General features: G+C 40.9%; 1 protein-coding gene across 3 annotated transcripts in view; it reads left to right on the plus strand.

Annotated features, from left to right (window-relative positions):
- Window positions 1–242: 242 nt before the first annotated feature.
- The window catches only part of ripor2 (RHO family interacting cell polarization regulator 2), a 57006-nt gene continuing 37808 nt past the window's right edge, over window positions 243–19440 (plus strand). Inside the window, exon 1 of one of the 3 annotated variants that reach the window (XM_017423721.3) lies at window positions 243–570. In XM_017423721.3, the coding sequence (XP_017279210.1) occupies window positions 492–570 (79 nt within the window). In that variant the 5' untranslated portion in view covers window positions 243–491. Of the gene's footprint in view, window positions 571–11316; window positions 11628–19440 lie in introns of those variants that run through there. The other 2 variants (XM_017423753.3, XM_017423738.3) reach the window with 2 other exon arrangements.

Here is a 19440-nt window from a genome sequence, read left to right on the forward strand (position 1 = left end):
CATGTCCTCGCTGGCTCAAAACTCAGGATCTAATTATTCCTGTTAATCACCAGGCACTCGAGCTGACTCATTGTGGATATGGACACACATGCACACACGTCTCTGACGCTCCCCTTACAGTAAAACCACACAACACATGCGCACACTCACTCATACAAGTGCTCTCCAAACAGCACACTCTCACTTCAGCTTTTTACAGGATGTTATGAAATCAGCCCCGTTGCTGAAACGTAGTGAAGGTCGCTGGGTGTCCTTTCTCTCACCCACTCTTCACCTGACACACACACAGACACACACACATTGTCATGCACAGAGCTGAAGCTCACTCAGCTCAGTCCCAGCTCCACTCGTGTGAGGAGCCTGCCTGTGATCGGACTGACGCCTGAAGCAAAGAGGCCGGAGCCGGGCGTTGATTCGATTTTACAGGCCAGTCACTATCTGCTAACCTCCGAATCATCGGCCCGGGAAGACGAGGAGGAGGACGACTGGTGATGGCTGTGACCGACATTGCAGAGGATGACCTGGATGAGATGATGCGTGAAGAAGCGGAGGATGTCTTCTATGAGGACGGTAGGGATGCCAAGTTTGGAAGTGTTGGGAAAAGGCGTGGGTTTGCAGGTCTGAGACAGCAGCTTGGGGTCATGCTGGTTGGTTTGTGACTCACAGTTGTTGTTGAGGTGAAGAAAAGGGTCAAAGTGATGGTTGAACGGAGGCACAGGGGGGTCCCTGCAGCTGTGCAGGTGTGGTTGACTGCTGCACGGTTGAATAGGTTCTAACACACACAGATGCTACAACGATAAGTAATTTATTTTAATTCTTTGAAGAGCTGCTACTAGAAGTTATATTACCTGATCATTGCATGCAATCATTCTAATTATTATTTTAGTGATGTAATCTTTTAGCTTTTTGTGTCCTGCTTCCCTCTTCAGGAGTTTATAGTTTTAGATTTTCTTTTTTTTTAAACTGAACCCTTTTTTAGAAAGCAGAGAGGAGTCATGCCCTCTGCAGTGTGGGCGTTCTTGTATAACAGGCAGATGTTTTTAACCAAGCATTATGCACCACAAGAAAATCAACTTTCTGCAAGCGTTTTAAAGTCTCCTGCAGTCAGCTGGACGCTGCAAGACTTATAGTCAGTAAAAATGGAGAAGCAATGAAGAAAGAAGCTCGCTGTTTTCGTTCTCTTATTTACTCCCCCTCCTTGCTTTCTTGCCATCCAAAGTGTGCTATTTTTACTTCAATTTAATTTGTGTAATGGGCTTTATTAGGTACTAATTAGTTTTTAATTAGGTAAAACTCATTTTACTGTTAGTAGATCTTTATTACTTATAATTTTTGTTATTTTTGACCACTTTTGCAACACTACACCTTTCTTTTGCTGCACTTTTAGTATGTTAAAGTAAATGAAACTGTTAGATCCTTTCCATGATGGTTTTTTTTTCCCCCTTCTGGATAAAGTTGTAAATGAAGCTTTTGTGTTGCACGATTTAATAGCAGGTCTGGCCGCTCATGCATGTTAGTGCACGTGAAGGCAATCTGCAACTGCGGGGAACTTCCAGATAAAGTTCAGCTAAAAGAAAATGCCCTTAAATAAACAAAGAAAAATGACATCAGTGTTCAAGTTTTGCAAAGACAGAGCTCTATGGCATGAAGCGCTCAGTTAGTTTTACTTTCAGTTTTGGTGAAGTTCGTCCTGAATTGAAATTCTGCTAATCAACCACTTATCAATTAGGAGAAAATGTGCTTATTCTCCTTTTTGAAAAACAGGAATACAGCTTTTCCAATTTCTGTAGGTGAAATTATGTTGTGTTTGAGAAAATGTGCTCATTGTATGCTACATAAATCACTTGGTGATAGCATTGATCTTTTCATGTAGCTCTTAGCAAAAACAAATACATGCAGAGATGTTTTTTTTTTTTTTTTATCTGGTCTCCTTCCTCCTCCTGAAACAGACAACAATCCATTATACTCCTTTTAGATCAGTTTCACAGTTTTCCTTTGGTGTGAATTGGTTTTCTCAAATTCACAAGCCTTTTTTTTATCAACACTCAACATGTGCTATGCTGGGTTTTTCATATATTTCTGACAAGCCCAGTTTTCCTGCTCACTACAGTGTTTAAAGGGTTATTATTCAGGCGCTACAGGTTGACTGCAGTTCATCTTTTAGATCTCACAAGGACAGATGAGAAAGAGGACGACCCCAGATGTTGCATCATCTTATACGGGCTGTATGATAATTCTTCCTCTGACCCAGTTTTGACTGATAGTCGCTGCCTGTGATGTGACGTTCTCCTTTGAACGACTCAGCCAGGAGGTGCTCGGTCAGATGAGTCTCTGCGAGGAACCAGCCAATCACAGCTCGCAGATCCACGTTGAAGTTGGCCAGCAGGCATCAGTGTGTTTATTCATAGACGCATCTGAAGGCTGCAGAGTGAAGACCGCTCGTGTTTTCTGTTCTAATTAGCTCTCTGGATTAGGGATGGAAATTATTCTGCGCGTTGAGTTGAAGTATCAAGTGTCTAGTTTTTACTGGTGCTTAATGCTAATTTATTATCACTGCCCTACTTTCTTTCTAATAATTAGCTTCATTGTTTGGGGTCAATTTGAAAATCTTCTCTCTTTATTCTGAGTTAAAGGTCTCTTTCATTGTGAAGCATGAACTGTTTGGTTCTTGTACAGCTTTGTGTTTGGAAAGCCAAATGATGTCAAAAAGCAAATTTATAGACAAGAAAGTATTAATTAACTTTATTGTGATAGTACAGATTCCTTGAAGTAGGGTCCTGTGGAAAGGTTTTGAACAATATTATCTTACCTGTTATGGATAATCTTTGGACAACTTCGATTTTGAGAAGTTATCTCTGAATGAACCGAGCTCTTCTGAGTCAAGATCAAAGTGAATTGCTGTCATCTTAAAATGACTTTAATCTCAGAATTTTATTGCATTTCACTCAATCTCTATTTAATAAACCTTTACGTTGCTGTCAGTTTCATACACAGTTATTATCACACACCACCTAAAGGCCAAGACAAACATGTTTGTCTGTCTGTTGGCAAAATCTCTCATGAATCACTGGACAACTTGCAGAAAGCGATCCCTGGATGGCCATCTTCAACTATTTCACTTTTGGAGTCAGTCCAATTTAAGATGGCTGCCACATCTAATCGTCATTAGCCAACACAAAAGCTTCCATAACTTGGCCAGTTTAACAGGTATCCAACTAAAACTTGGTGTGGTAGTAGCTGACAGCCATTTTACAACACATACTCTGAGCACCACATTTCACAATGTTACATAAGCTTGCACATAAAGTTGTTTTCAAGGTTTGACTAAAGCTGCTGCAACAACATCATCACTTAGTCTAAAAATCTGGCGTGAAAGGTGGTGGGCAGCAAGTATTCCTTCAAGGAATGCCAGGCCTTTAATTCTATTAGCCATCAGATTTTGATTCAAATAACAGAAATACAAATACTAAACGCACAAAACACAGACTGCAGTGAAAAGATAAAGCTGAAAAACATTAGCAGACACACATGAATAACCTCATGAGGCTTTGACCTCAGAGATAATGGTAGAAAGGGGAGTGTATGAGATGTATTTGCTGTCAGATCTATACTTTCAGAGACAATAAGCTGAATAAGGGATGGTTAGTCTTCCTTGTAATGTTTTTGTTACCGTGTTGAGCTGAATTATGACTAAAGGGAGGCAACCATTATCCTGGCCTGAACAGAGCAGGCAAGCAGGCTCCCCCTCCCCTTTTTCTGCCTCTTCTATTCACTCAAACCCTCAGCGACTTCAATTCAGAGAGCAAAAAGCCTTAACCGAGTGGGAATAATGCGTTTGAGCTCAGTGTTTTAAACCAGTGGCTCTTCAGAAACGCGAGAAGGGGCTCACAGCGTGCAGATCGCCTTTTCTAAGTCATGACATTTGGGGCACATGTTGACCGAGTTATTGTGTCTGCATGAAGGAATGTGATTCCAGCGTAACTTCGCACATTTCATCAGGGCACGGCGAGGCAGTCGGAGGGGCTGATTTTGTAACTCATTCACCTTCGGTGGCATCCAGCCAAGCATGAAGAGCCCAGAAAAGAAAGCCACGTGAAATCTGATTCTTGAAAATAGAACCCATTTGAAACTGAAATACAATTCAGATTAGTTTTCCACTGATGCTTTTCAGTCGGGATGTTCTGCTCTAATCAGATTTTACGGTCTTGTGCATCACGTTCAACAAAATACACAAAGGACAATATTATATCCAGAGAAAAGATGAGCAGAATCACTGCTGCTATAATACATTATTATGGAGGACAACAGCCTGGGGTTGAATCATGGACCAAATAAGAATCTAGAAATCCCACAGAAACCTGGAAGTTATAGCCAGAACAGGACCAGAGTCTCCGATGGCTGGTCCCAGTACAAGTTTTAAGTCCCAATATCAGTAAAACTGACTGAATTTTAGCCATTTTTGTGTTTGTGAAGGTCGATTAACTGTGGCAGCCATCTTTAATCATGTGCAGATGAACATTCAGTGTTGGAGAAACTTTCACTTTCTGAAAACCGTGCCATCAGACGAGGTTTTCAGCTGGTTTGGGCTCTGTGGTTCTTTGGATCTGCTGGGCGCTGCTGGAACTGCCACAAATCTTTGCAGTGATGTTCACACAGATTTGCTTTGTGGTTTTTGCGAAAGGAATTTGTTAGTTTTTTGAGACACTGAAAAGTGACAAACAAAAAGAAATTGACAGAACTCTGAGAAAAAATGTTGTCATACAGAGATTTTGACTAATAAATAGACCGTTTCTATTTAAAAGAATACATTTTCTGCACGATCTGAGGGGTTTCACTGAAGACTCCAAAAACTCAAAACATGAAAAGCCTTTTTACTCACAAGTCAACACAGACACAGCTTTATTTCCTTGCTATTACAATTTTATCACACCTCCACACACTATAAATGTCTCCTTCTTACACATTCCACTAAAAAAATATTTTGTCTGAATAAATTCAATGGTATCAGTCGGCTAAAAGTGCACAGAAGCTCTGTTGAGAACAAAATAACCCCAGTGGATTCTTTAATTTCCCCTTCTCGAGTGAGATTTCTGGTCTACTGATGTTGGTAAAAGTACTCGAGAGCGCCGAGTCCCATGTGGGAGCAGCAGCAGCTTTAATGACGGTCAGAATACAGCTGAGCATGAGACTGATGGCGCCACAGTTAGAGCGGCGTGTTGGTGTTTAGTGTCTAAATAAACCAGTGTTTGACTAACTGGGTCAGGTCAGAAAGCATGAAGAGCTGCTTTCAGCCCACAAGTGAAAAGCTCCTGGAATCACCACTTGACTATCAAGATGCCTTAAAGCAGCCTGAACTTTAGATAAAGTTCAGAGAGCCACAGAGGAAACAAGTCGTTCTTTGAAATGCCATTTTGGTTTTCATCTGTGAGCCGAAGCACCTCTGGGTGTTCTGATGCGACCAGCTTGCTGCTTTATCCCCTTTCATGCAAAAAGATTTTGTATTTATCCAGTTTCTTGGGCAACAGAAAGCGATCCCCCCCCTAAATGACAAGATAAAAACTCTGATGATGTTTACTTGTTTCATTCAAAACAAGGTGAAAGCAATGGTTGCTGCAGGAAGCTCGACTTCAGGTAAGATATTAACCGTTCATAACCTTTCCACCGAACTCCACCTCAGAAGATCTGAAACGTCCCTTCAAGTTAGGAAGACATTTGTGTGGAAACGGGAGGAGGAGATCCCTTGAAGCCTTCACTCTTTGCCTCGGGGCTTTCCTTTAATGTTTGTCAGCAAAAACACCGGGGATTTAAAGAATAAACATGTAAATCGGAACATGACACGACACGCAGTTGTGTCTTTAAAGCAGAAGACGACAACTGTTTGGATTCATTTCCACTGCTGTAGAAGAGCAGCATTCCTTTGGTAATCAGGGCACAGAAGGAAAGCTACATGTCAGCTAAAACTGAGCTCGCTTACAGGAACTTATTGGCAGCAATTTTTAATAAAAGTGTGAGAAATCTATGAAATTCAATTTTGAGAAGTTCATATCCTAAACCTGATATAAACTCTCCTGAGAGCCTGTTATGTTCTGATTCTGGAGACGGGAGATTCATCTCTGCTCTGCGGTACGAGTTATCAGCTCCTGCCCAGAGGTAGAAACACTGCAAAAGATCTTCTCCACACTTATTACACAAGGATGTAGCTCGACGTACAGAACTAAAGCAGAAGGCTGCGAGACTGGAAGGCAGGTTGCATTTCACAAATCCATTTCCCTCTCTGAGCCTCTTGTCTGAACTTGCCTAGTGCAGCGAAGGGAGCTGTATCCTCCTCCTAACAGACGTGCTGCCTGCCAAAACACTGGATCAGAGCGACTTAAAATTTATTACCAGGTTTTGAACACTGATATAGCTCCAAACGGCTGTGCCCCGTGTAAAGAAACAACATAAGGATGACGGCCTTGCTGCAGATCAGAGGCGCTGCTCTGCTGAGGGTTGTTGCAGTCCGACCGGATGAGCTTGAAAGTTTGTGCACAAGATTCCCTGTTCAGTGTTTTCTCTGGAAAACAGCTTCCAGATTTCCCTCTGTCGTATAAAATTTTTTTAGATGGGTAAGTCTTCCTCAAGTCTCCCTCATTTGAAATTGGTTCAAAAACAAAATGACTTTAAGACCTTAAGACAATACTAGATACTTTTTAAATGGTTATTTTTCTCTCAGTTGGAAAAAAAAATAGATCTCCATACAGACAATAACACAAAAATTCATAACCTTCACTTCAAAAAGAAACAATAAAAACACTAACATATCTATGCTGAGTCAGTAGGTGATGATAAAGTCCAAGAAAAACATTTGAACGTAGCTCGAGGTTTGTCCAAAGCTGTTGTAGCTTGTTATTTTTCTTTGACATTATCATTTGTTTCCGATCAAAATAGAACTTTTCAGCACTAAAGCCAGCGACTGTTCACGACAAATTGTGAATGGCAGTCAGGGAGTTTCCTAAATGTCTTGAATCGTTTGTGAATTGTGAATCGGAGGGCCTCCACCTTGTGTCACAGTCACAGAGTTGTTGCGGGCGTCTGGCACTTGTCTCAAATCCTCCTTTTTTGTAATGAAAAAAAAAACTGGTTTTGAGTTTGTTTCTCATTAAGGACATTAGGTCTGAAGGACGTACTTTTGGTTTTCCATTAGCTGTTTGCCACAGAAAGGCTGGGAAGTGAACCTGTGACCTTGCTGCGAGGCGATGGCTCTGACCAGCCGCAGGTGTTGAACGTATAATGTGAATTTATCGTTCGATGTATCTCTGAACATGCTTCAGTTTGTGTATGAGGATTACAGCAGTCTTATAATGAAAAGCTCTGCCTGCAGCAGAGCAAAGGAGTCATAATTCTGTCAATGTTTGGTTCTGTCTCTCAGCTTCTCTGTGGCTTTTCACGGCATTTCACCGATGTCCTTAATCCCAGTTAAAATACTGGTTTGTAAGTGACGTTATAATTACGTTGGTTCATTTAAAACAAATCTCATTTAATAAAAGGAGACTGAGCTGAGGTTACTTGCCCCTTTGTTTAGCAATCTCATCTTCATCTCTTTAAACTCATCATGTTTAATCCTGAACATTCACACACTGACAGCCCTCAAACACACACGCACACACACACCTCCAGCAACTGGCCAGAGCCTGAATACACACAACATGCAGACTAACATGGCAGAGATCTAGTTTGTGCGTCACTGGTTTCTCTGTGATGGGAGAAGCTCTGACCTAAGGGGACCTATTGGCTGCCATCTTGCTGCCCTGCATCTCCCTCTTCTTCCTCCTGACAGTTGGCTCCACTGACCTACTTTAGCCAAAACGCTCCAGCTATCATTATTTTCTGCAGCCAAACACATAATAAGGAAAGGGGAATATAAGGAGAGACAAAAACAGATAAAAGCTGCTTTGTATTTTGGGGATTTTAGGTAATCTTTGATGGTGTGTATTCAATAAGTTGGATGATGCAAGAGTAGAAGTCGTCCTCTCCGTCTCCGTCTCGGCAGACGTCTTTCAGTTTCAAGTGTAAACTTGTCTCAGTTTTTTGGTCGCTGGTGTTTACATGTGGCTTCTGCTGCACTGCTAACCTTTTCTGCACAGATCTCGTGTGGTTAGCATGACGCTGTGCTGTGGGCAGCACTGGGTGTGTGAGGTTTACACTTTGTGGTTTGGATCTTCTTTCACAGTGAGGTAACCCTGTTCAAAGCATGCGGCCGAACAGACCACCCATGAATCTTTGGAGGAAAATCACCTGCTCGAGGTTTTGAGGTTTGTCCTTGAAAGGCTACAGACATGAGCAGAAAAGCTGCTTTTATGTGCGTCTTCCTGATCGCTTGTAATTTCACTTACCAGCATTTATTTGTTGTTATTTCATACAGAAGAGTTTTCAAAACCTAAATCCAGGTTTATACTTTGCAATTTTCAGCCATCGTAGACAAAATATTTTCTTATGGAAAAAAAATAAAATTGTATGAGAATGTTACATTCATGATGAAATATCTAACAAAGCATCTTGAGTATCCAGAGTTTCTGTGTTTTTTCACACTGCCGTTACAAATGTAGAGCAGGTTTTTTACAGCGGGCAGTTCTGGGACGTTCTTTATATGAATTATACACATAAAAACCTTTGTGACCTACAGACACAATAACATGATTTTATCAAGATTCATGAGCAAGATGCAGAATTCACAAAGTCAGGGCATCCCTGTTGTTAAATTTGGTCCCATAATGATCACATGAACAGGAAGGGAGTGGGTCTTTTTGTTGTTTAAATAAAGAAGAGCTTTTCAGAACAGCTCATCAGCATGCATGAAATCCACCCTGAAATTGTGACACATTTTACTTTCTGTGAGGAAAGAGGAAACTGAGATGAACTCCCTTTTTTTTGGGATCTTGCATCATATTTCAGAAACTTCACGGTTTCTGAAATATGATGTGTTGCATTATGGGATGCTTTTGAGTGTAATTGGTTGCAGTCCACCGAGTGCTCCACATTGTTCAAGATCTTTGCTTAAATCTTCGGCAGGAACAGTCTGTCTGTTGGCAAAATATCTCAGAAACTAATTACTGCATGAACATCTCCAGCTGATTAACTTTAGAAGTCAGTCTAATTTAGGATGGCCAGCACAACTAATTGACCTTTGCAAACACAAAAAAAAAACTGTAACTCAGTATGTTCTTCAGATATTGAGCTAATTTTGTGTGGTAGTAGCTGAGAGTCATCCCCAACATAAACTTAAAGCACCTACAGAGCATACAACGTCATACAGGCACAAAAAACATCAGGCGATATGCAGTCCTTCAAGGAATGCTCTGCCTTTATTGTTGTTATAATTGTAAGTAAAATATTTTTTTTTACCAAATCAGGTTTCTTGAGATTCTTCTGAGAGGATTAAACATGAGAGATTACTGAATCACCTGCTGCTTGTTTCTCATTGACAGTGTCTGCTTATAGATCAGCCTACATGTGCTTCTGTGGTCTACTCGTGTGTGTGTGTGTGTGTGTGTAGCGTGTTGGAGCTGGTTGTACCATAAATATAGCTGCGTGGTCAGTGGCAGCTGATGACAGCCGTAATTACAGGCTGAGCCGCCCGACAGCTGAGGAACTGGGAGGACGAGCGAGGGTTTGTGTGGAAGTGCTGAAGGGGCTTATGGAAACACTGCAGAGCTTCCTGGACGTGCTACACCCAGGATTTCAGAGTAAAATGGAAAAAACAAAGTAAGATGACGAACACAAGTATCGGTTGGCACTGTGTTTAGAGGCCGACTCCCTGAAGCAGGCCAGTTAGAAAACAAACCTTAACGCAGTTTGTTTTCACTGGGGGAGGTTAATGTGGTCTCTTTTTGGCTCATTGTCAACAAATATAATTATGTACCAAGGTGAAGTTAATTTCTAAGTGCATGAACACCTCTGAACCCTTCCATTAAGATTAATCATATTGAGTCATTATAAAATCCCTTCGTCTGCTAACACCAAGCTGATGGATTAAAAGGGACAAATCATTTTCTGCTCCTGCTGCTTCCCTGAAAGACGAGGTGAATTGGATTTGTATGGACTCGGCGGAACAACATATCCACTTATGGATGGCAATTATGCTGGCGGGAGCTCCTTAAGATGACTCATTTTTTATAATCAGGCTGCAGAAATTTACTTTCCCTCGCCCTCAAACAGCTTCTAGAGACAGTGTTTGTCTTTTTTTTATTTTTTTGTGGTTTCCTTCCACATAATTTCATCTGATTGCTGCTTCCTTTCCAGGGAAACGCACGAGCAGTTGTCTAATAGTTGTATTTTCCACAAAAAATAAACCTTAAAAAGGCAATTGCAAAAAATATTCATAGCCTGACGTGTCGAGGATAGCATTGTTTTTAGTACTTTAACATTCAAAATCTTAGAATTGCAGTTTACATTTTTTATAATACAATTAACAAACCTCAGTTTTAGTATGATATAATCATTTTAAATTCCTTGTATATGCTTTGTGTATGCACTAAAGTTTGTGATGGTGTAGAGTAAATGTAAATATAATAGAAAAAACATGTTGAATAATACATTTGCAATCTATTTTAATTAGTTTTCTAATGCATTTCACTTGTTTTAATTTCTTACAATCAATTATATTATTAAAAATGCAGGCAAAGATCCATAATTCAACAGTACATTGATGTATACATTTATTTTACCTGGTATTTTAGTATGTATTTTATGTAAGGCAAAAGGTTGTGATAATAAATATTATAACTCCTTCTCAGCTTCTGACCCCTAAAATAACAACAGCAAAGACTTTAAACCCCAAATATACACAAAAACAGTTAAAATGTAAATAAAAAAAGGCACAATTAAAACACAAATAGGTTAAACTCATGTTTTGCTATTTTACCATATATGAATATTGTTTTTTATCTTTTATAACAATTATAGTGGTAAAAAAAAATAAAATACAAGAATTTAGGAATTCAATTCTTACAAATGATGAGTGACGAATTTTTTTTATCAGTGCCAGTCTGACTCATGTACTGCGCACTGTAACAAAATAAAACAAAATAAAATAAAACAGATTGGACTTTAGGGTTTTTGTTAGTTTTCATTTTAAAAAATGAAGCTAAAAATGCTGTTTTATTGAGATTTATTCTGGGTGAAATAAACAAAAGGACTGAAACGTCAGGAGCTCCATTCTTGGTCCATTATGCATTATTATGAAACCAGTCGGCCACTCCCTTATTGTGACGTCACTGCCTCTGATTGGTCGCCGCGGCTCGGGGGGGAGGAGCGCTGCGAACACAAACTGGAACGTGTGAGAGCGGCGCCAGTGTCCGCCGTGGAGCCGCAGAGACGGCCGCCTTATCCGGGAGCGAACGTCGACAATTTACCGCAGCTTTCCGCTTCTGGGACAAAATTTGTCTCCTTTGTTTTATTTTATTTCATTTATTTCTGTATTTATTTGCAGCTGCATCGCGGGGAGCCGGAAAACCTGTGCGCTGAACGCGAAAAAACCACTTTCTCCCTTTGTTATTTATTTTTTATTTTTTATATTTATTTTTTTTACGGATGGATGGATTGGAGCAGGTTGACGCCGCTGAGGAGGCAGTCTGGTGAAGTTTGAAGAGGTGAGGCGAAGCGTGTGTGAGTGTGTGTGTGTGTGCAGACACATTTGGGTCGATGTGAAGACTGAATATTAAAGAGAAAACCCCCCTCTCTCTTCCCCCTCCTCTGCCTCCTCTGTCTGCGGGGAAAGGCTCGCTGCTCTCCGGGGCACTGGGTTAGTGGATCAAGGATGCACTGTGGAGGACAACCAGACAATAAGAATTAAATTTTCACCATGAAAATGATGGAAAATATCCATTTTGTCAGCCTTATTTATGGATGGCAGTCCACCTGACACAGCAAGCTGAGTAATCTCTAATATTTGTGTTTAATTAAACAGGTAAAATTAAAGGTACTCATTGCGAATTATAAAATTAAACATAAAAACATCATCCTAAATTGTACCACATAGTGCAGTTTGAAAGGGTTTAATCCAGTAGATTTTCAGATACCTTGCTGTGCAGTTCTGAAATGCGGGTATGCAGTCAATGTAAACAAAGCACTTGAAGCCTCCGAAAACCACATGGAGGCTTGAGCCGCATGATGGACCTACATTAGGCTGGGCTTAGTCTGTGTAGGTTAACAAATACATGCGTAGAATCGTAGAGACAAAGTTAAGATGGAAATATGAGTGAATCTACTATTAAATGACTGGAAATGACACCAAATTTCAGTCCTAAATAGTTGAGGAGTGGCATTTTTGCAGCACGCAGGGACAAATTACTCTTATCAATTATATTTTCGAGAAAGAAGGGCGAAATACACCCCGTTTCCAAGTCTGTTACTCAACAAATCTTAGTGTAAATGCATCAAAACTGTCCAATTTCTTGATCTCAAATGGCTCTTTTATGGACACCGTCTTTGTTGACGTACTTTCAGTCAGTTCGGCTGTTTTCGCAGGTATAGAAACGCACAGGGTAGTTGTCAGCCGTTCACAAACTTTGCTAATATAAGGATGCATCAACCATCGATATGAGTACAGATTTTGTTTCTGACTTAATGTATTTATATCTTTTGTGTTGATTAGCTTTAAACTCTGATTAAAGAGATGCTTGTGTTCCTGTTTTGCTGTTTGTCCACGAGGCTCGTCCTGCAGGTGAAACGTGAGAGTCAGGTCTTTGTTTTTAAATGCTTGAAAAGGTCAAAGGGCATCAGATGCTCAGCCATGCCACCCACAGTCATCCTGCTAGCTGATTCAGAGCAAATAAACAAATCAGCGCCTCGGTGTTTAAGATGATCAGCCTTCTGTCAGGAGATTTTTGCTCCTGTTAGCAGTTTTCCTACCTGCCAGGACACTTTCTAAGAGCCTGCCAACTCTGTGCTGATGTTACATTTTTTTCAGCTGTATGCGTTTCCTGCTGATCAAAGATGTGTCTTAAAATTACAATTCCTTGAATATTTAAAATTTCAAAACCAAACAACGGGACTTTTTTTTTTTTTTTTTACCCAAATAACCTCAGCCTGCAGCTCAGCTTCCCATGCTGCTACTGAGGAAAAATGTTTTTTTTTTGTGCTAAATGCTCTTTGAGTGCAGCGCCAGGCTGACTTTGATATGGTTAAGTGGAAGCGCTTTGCTTCGCTGCCAGCCTGTTTGGGCCATGGCTAAGCTGTTTGAAGGGGCCTGGAGATGAGGGGTGGTGTGTTTATGCCAAGCCGAGACGGGGATGCAAGACCAGCGTCTGTTCCCAGACTCCCTCACACAAGCTCTCCTCCTCACCTTCTCCTCCTCTTTACCACAGCCGGCTTTTCATTCCCTGCATCTGCTCCCTTCGGTTTCAGCCCACTTTCTTCTCCCTCTGTCTCTGACCCCCACCTCCCACCCCGTCTTTCACTTTCTCTGCCTCACACAGGCAGGAACAAGAACACACACACACGCATGCATCCATTTCCTTCTTTTCTCTCCAAAGCCTCATTAAAGGAATTATGACCGTGTGGTTTGGAGGAAAATCAGACGCTCTGTCATTTTGTTGGGTTTCCCCCCCCAAACTATAAAAACAACCACCACAGTGTTGATGTGAGCAGAGAAAACCTTCAGCACCTGAATGCTCATAATAGGAGGAACCAAGGTTGATGCAAACAGCTACTTTGTTCTCTGTTAGCTCTTTTTTTTTTAATTCGTTTTTTTCTGTCAGAACGGACTGTTCTGTCAGAGAACAGGGTGGTGTTTGGAGACGTCTTGGATTGTCCACGCAGACGTCCAAAACTCAGAAAGCTTACTGACGGAGAAGACTTCAGAGTTGTGCAACCTATTGTGTAGCGAGTAACCAAAGAAAGTTGGGTGTTGTTGCTTAAAAATGATATTTCTTTCTATTTATTGAAAGCTCTTCGAGTACCACTGTCACAATAAAACTTTCATACAGCTACAATTGAGGTGGTCTTTTATAAACTCTGCTGTTTGATTTAATTAAAGACAAAAACTAAAATTCTGTGTGAAAGAGTTGCTGTTTCCCAGTGTTATAGTAATTTCAGGTCTATGTAAAAGCCAGTATTCAGTGACTGAAACTTGTGAGAAAATTAGTGAATTATTAGGTGCAGTCTCACTGAATTTTGAGTGTTTGTGACCTGCGAGCCATCGGCCATGTTTTGAGGTGCCATTTTTGTGCACGATTTGTAAAACTGCATTTTAGGCCATGCACATTATTTTGTAGCCCATTTCTGCCCACCTTATACTCCCCCCTCACGTTTCTGATTGAATCTACTGGAGCACAATTTAGAAATGAAGGCAGGTATTATTGGAGCAGTTTTTTTCCCAAGTAATATTTATCATCTGTGTGGTTTTAGACCTGGTTTCTGTCAGAGGGGAGCTCCCATGCAGGCATCAAGATACAGATGTAGCATGCTAGGATAACAGAAAGCAAATGAAAAATGGTTTGAGTTGGGCTCCAGACATCTGCAACAACTCTGTGACTACTTTGAAGGAATGTTTGTTGCGCAAAGTTGTTGAACGTGTTCAAAATTTAAGCAAAAAGTTGAGCCTTTTTCAAGTCACGTGATTGTTTCGAGACATTTTGAAGACTGTTTGCAAACTAGTCACCAGCTGTCACAGCCCAGCGAGATAGTGGCTTAACCAAAGATACCCCCTCCTCATCTGACGTTGGTGCCTTTAAACCTGCTTTCTGTTTGCTGGCCAGCAGTTTGAGCTCAACTGGTTGTGACAAGAAGGCAATCTGTTGAGAGAATTATGTTCTTTATTTTAGGTATTGCCATAATAAAGATGTTACGAGGAGGATTATGGTTTCAGTCGCCCATTTTAAGTTCTTTACAATGTTTTGTTTTGAGGTTTTTTTTTTTTATAAAATGTTTCCCTGTTCCTGACACCTTGACCGGTCCAAACTCCAACATGTTTTAGCACGCAAGCCTTCCTTTAAGAGTTCAAACTAATCCTCGCCAACCTTGGGTCCTATTTCTGTAACATAACTATGCCATGAAATTAAAGGCATTGTAGTTAAGCTTCTTTGTAGACGCCAAATCTCGTAAAATCTTTTCAATCAGTCTTAACAAGCAATGTATGGTAACTATTATGCATGTCTTCCTCATTGTGAAATCCAAATCTTTGTCAAGATTTTTTCTTTAGGCAAGTTTCCCATTGACAAAAAAGAGAGAGTTGTGTAAAATACATCCCATCCAGTAAGTCAGTCTGAAGGCAAATGAGTGAAGGGATGTTTTTGATTGAGAAACTGCGACTGTATGGGTGTGCACTTCGTCCTGGTTCTCAGCCAGATCCTCAACTCATTAAACACATCTATTTTCAGTAAACCAAGATGGGTGAGAGCCAAAAGAAGCTGAACTCATTGCTTCGTAACTGTAGATGATCAATGTAATAATAGTTACGTTCTTCTTTTGTACTGCATATTGTCCATGATGGGAGCAGGCTCATATTTTTTAGAATGAAATTGTCACTTAGCTTTTTCTTTAATTGTTGTCCACAAAAGCCAAAACCCCACTACTACTTATTTTAATTCTAGATTAACCTAACTGAGTGCTTCACTCTCTCTGTTTAATACAGCCTCGATATGAAAGCTACGCCAATGACAAATCATCTAGGACGTCTTTTATTCATGCAGCTGTTATTAGTAATTTAGTGCTTTGAGTGTCATATGAGAAGCTCTTGACTTTTTCTTTTTCCAAGAACACCCACTTGTACGTTCTCCAGAACGTTGCTTTCCTGTGTGGGTGCGTGCATGTATGCGCCACATGCATGTAGATATGTTTTTCCATCTGTTAGCATACGTGGAAGCGGTGGGAGGGGTTACATTCTTACCGAAGGCGAGTCTCCTTGAAGTTTTCCCATGTGATAGTGATTTCTTACATGCTGCAAGCTGCAGAAAACTTAAGTATCCTAGAGAAGACTTTAACTGATTTAGTTGGAGGCTTGTGGGAGTTTAACAATAAGGACACTGTAGGTAATCAAGTGAAGTCTCTTGTTGTGTTTCGATGGTCCAGACTTCCAGATTTAGCTGTGTGTCTGTTTGTGTTCTTGTTATTTAATCTCCCTTCTGGGAAAATTGGGCCAGTCTGTTTTCAGACACGGAAGACAGTTTTTCTGATGTCAAGGAACATCAAAGCTGCTATTATTTTAGGAACACGTTTTTTCTAAAAAACTTTGAGTTATTTACTGACAACAGCACTGATGGAAGCAAACCTCCTTTTAGGTTGTCAGATCAAACTTAGGCTGCTGAAGCTTCTTCAAGTCAGAGGTTATCTGGCCTCAGGGTGACAGGATTGGCCTTTATTAGTCTGACCTGACGTGTCCAGTCCTGCAGTGACCGGATCCTCATCGGGTGTGGGAGGTGTTAGATGTTGGTTTTTGGAATGTCAAGAAGGTGGGCTGTCGACTCCTACACTTAGGCTAAGTGGTATGTGGAGGGAAGGGCAGAATTGGGGAGTGGATGGATGACTGGGAGAGTGGAAACCAAAAGGAATGGTTAGTGGATGTGGGCGAAGGTCTCTTTGGGGAGGTTGACAGTTGAGGTGGGAAAGGAGGAAGAGGAGGGTCTCAGCCACACTAGTTTAAAAAAACACCAAGGCTACTCAAGAAAAAACAGATTATTGAAATTGAAATTGGCCTAAATTTGAATTAATAGGTCAGAAAACGGCTGCTGGTGCGTCTCTCCAAAGGACTGAGACTTCCTTGCATTCAGCACAGCTTCTTGAGCTACAACTGCTGAAATATATATATATATATATATATATATATATATATATATAACAAGTTCAGGCTGTAAACAAACAGCGAAGAGACAGTCGGTGTTATCTTCTGTCAGTGACACCACATTCAAGTCCCAAGACTGTCTTCTTCTGCATTTTTTTCCGGCTGTTCCCTTCTCAGGGAGCGAGTCATCTTCCTCTATCCAACTCTGTATGTACTCCAAACCACACTTTTGTAAACAAGTATAACTATACATGGATTTGTGTGTTTTCTTCTGACTGTATGAGTAAGAAGCAGTGGTGTATGAAAAACAATAACTGGAACAATTATGTTCTGCTAATGGACTAATGATGCTCAGTTTGTATGTTTGTGTGTGTGGCACTTATTGAGGTAGTGCTTTCTGGCTTTGCTCATGGGATTTCCATTTTTTTTCTATCACTCTTCCTTGCTCCCTTTCTCCATCTTTCGATGAATCTTTCTCCACTCCCTTCCCGTCTGTTTGCCTCCCACTCCCCCTTCCTTTTCCTATACTCCTCCATAGATACAGAAAGAATTTATGGAACGGAGTCTGAACCTATCCTCGCTCTTCCTCTCGTTGTCTCCGAGCAGATCAGCATGGCATTCCTCGCGTGCGCGTGTGTCTGTGTTTTCCCTCCCTAGTCGCCTTCTCCAACAGTGTCTCGGTGCCGTGGGAGGACACGCATGCACCGCATGCTCATGTGTGACATATGACTTGTGACGTGCCGCCACACTCGGGCGCCTCTGGCCAGAGCAGCAGGGGGTCGCAGCGGCATCATGAGTGCCATAAGCGTTTTAGGGTCAAAGCTGATAATCTGTGTTGGTATTGGGTGTTTGGAGGATACATCTGTGTGTCACAGTGGCTTTGTGTCTGCTTTTTCTTTTCATGGCAGGACGGTAACACACAGATGGGTGAGCCGTCCAGTGCCAGCTGTCCTGACAGTTATCCTTGTGGTAATGAGTTGTGCTGTCAACCTCTCTGGGCTGCTGTGATGGCCCTCTGAGCTCCTGTCTCACCTTTTTTTGTTTAATCCATCTGTTTTTTTTCTTTCGTTCTGCCTGTGTAAATGTCATTTTCCACTCTGTTTTTTTTTTTTGCTGAGAATACGAGGGACAGTTTTGACCTGGACGTCAATCCGTTTTTGGCGATGATGATGATGATGTGTGTTCGGGTTCCTCTGTCGTGAAGTTTGAGCTTTCTGAAGCGTCGGGATGTAGATGTTCTCGTTACCCAGCTGTCTTCAGGTGGTTGCGGCTCACAGCTGTGGGGTGATGGATGAGAAAGGGTAAAAAGTAACAACACTCCTCCTTCGCCCTTAAATAAATGTGAACGCTGATTCTTCGATTATGATACTCATCCAAAATGATGTTCTTTGAAGACTCAGCCAGTCTGTATAACAGTGATTTTTGACCACATCATAAACCAAAAATATCACTTTAAATAGAAATATTTGAAATATTGTTAGTGCTCATTGAACAGCTCATTTAAACTGGTCTACCTAAAGATAAGTAACATAGAGCGCTATGAAAACTGCTTCAGTGTTTTCCTCAAATTCCCTTTTTCCCTAATTTAATCTAAATTCCACATTTTATGATGTAAACACTATTTTCTTTTCACCTAGAAAAGTGTCAAACCATACAGGGGATGAGTAAAATTTCAATAATTTGATTGGAAAATATCCAAATTTTGGGCAAGATTGAGAAACTTAAACAAAACCTTAGCATAAAGTGTTTCAATCCAGCAGAACTTTCAGTGTTTTAGTGAAGTTAGGTGACTGAAAATAATCTGCTTGTCAGCTGTAAGGCACCAAGTTACAGAATATCCATTAAAAATGGCACTGAACTGAGTATGTAGGGCAGAGTTTTGAATAGAGGCATTTCAGTGACGTGATTTAAAAGAAGAGGAAACAACGAAATTTCACTTGCCAGTTTGCTGCAACACCTTTTTATCCAATGCTATCCAAAACTTTGAGCTTTGACTTCTGTCTTTTTGTGTGTTTCAGGTAGTCTAAAGGGATAGCTCAGATCTTTTGAAGTTCGGCTCTGTTGAAATGTTGTGAACAGTTAATGTAAGGAAAACCTGGAATAACAGAGCATAATTCTGATCGGTTCTACAAAAGTAGACTAAACTGGTAGTATTTTCAGGATGACCCAGTCTCATAAATCATGTTGTATTCATCGCATACTCCTGAAAGGCATTCACTTAAATGTCGCTGCTGAAGCATGTGTACAAAGAAGTAACATTTAGCAGCACACGAGTGCTGCGAGTGTTTGAGCTGCTCTTGACCTTTTCCTGTTCGTTCTTGTCTCTCATTCTCATCTTTTGTCTGGATCTACTTCATACCCAAGATAAGAACCATCACACTGTGAGGAATAATAAAAAACAGGCAGATACAGGAGAGCATAGCGAGATCAGATGTGCTGCATGGACAGATGTGTACACGTTATTAGGTGCACTTGTTCAATTGCTTGTTAACGCAAACAGCTAATCAGTCAGCCACATGGCAGCAACTCAATGCTTTACACATGCAGATGTGGTGAAGACGACTTGCTGAAGTTCAATCCGGGCTTCAGAAAGGGGATTTGAGTGACTTTGATCGTGGCGTGGTCAGGGGTGGAAATTAAAAATTTTGATCACCAGCCATAGTGGCTGGTGGACAAAATATTTT

The sequence above is a fragment of the Kryptolebias marmoratus genome, linkage group LG5 (genome assembly GCF_001649575.2).
Source record: "Kryptolebias marmoratus isolate JLee-2015 linkage group LG5, ASM164957v2, whole genome shotgun sequence".
Taxonomy (NCBI): Eukaryota; Metazoa; Chordata; class Actinopteri; order Cyprinodontiformes; family Rivulidae; genus Kryptolebias; species Kryptolebias marmoratus.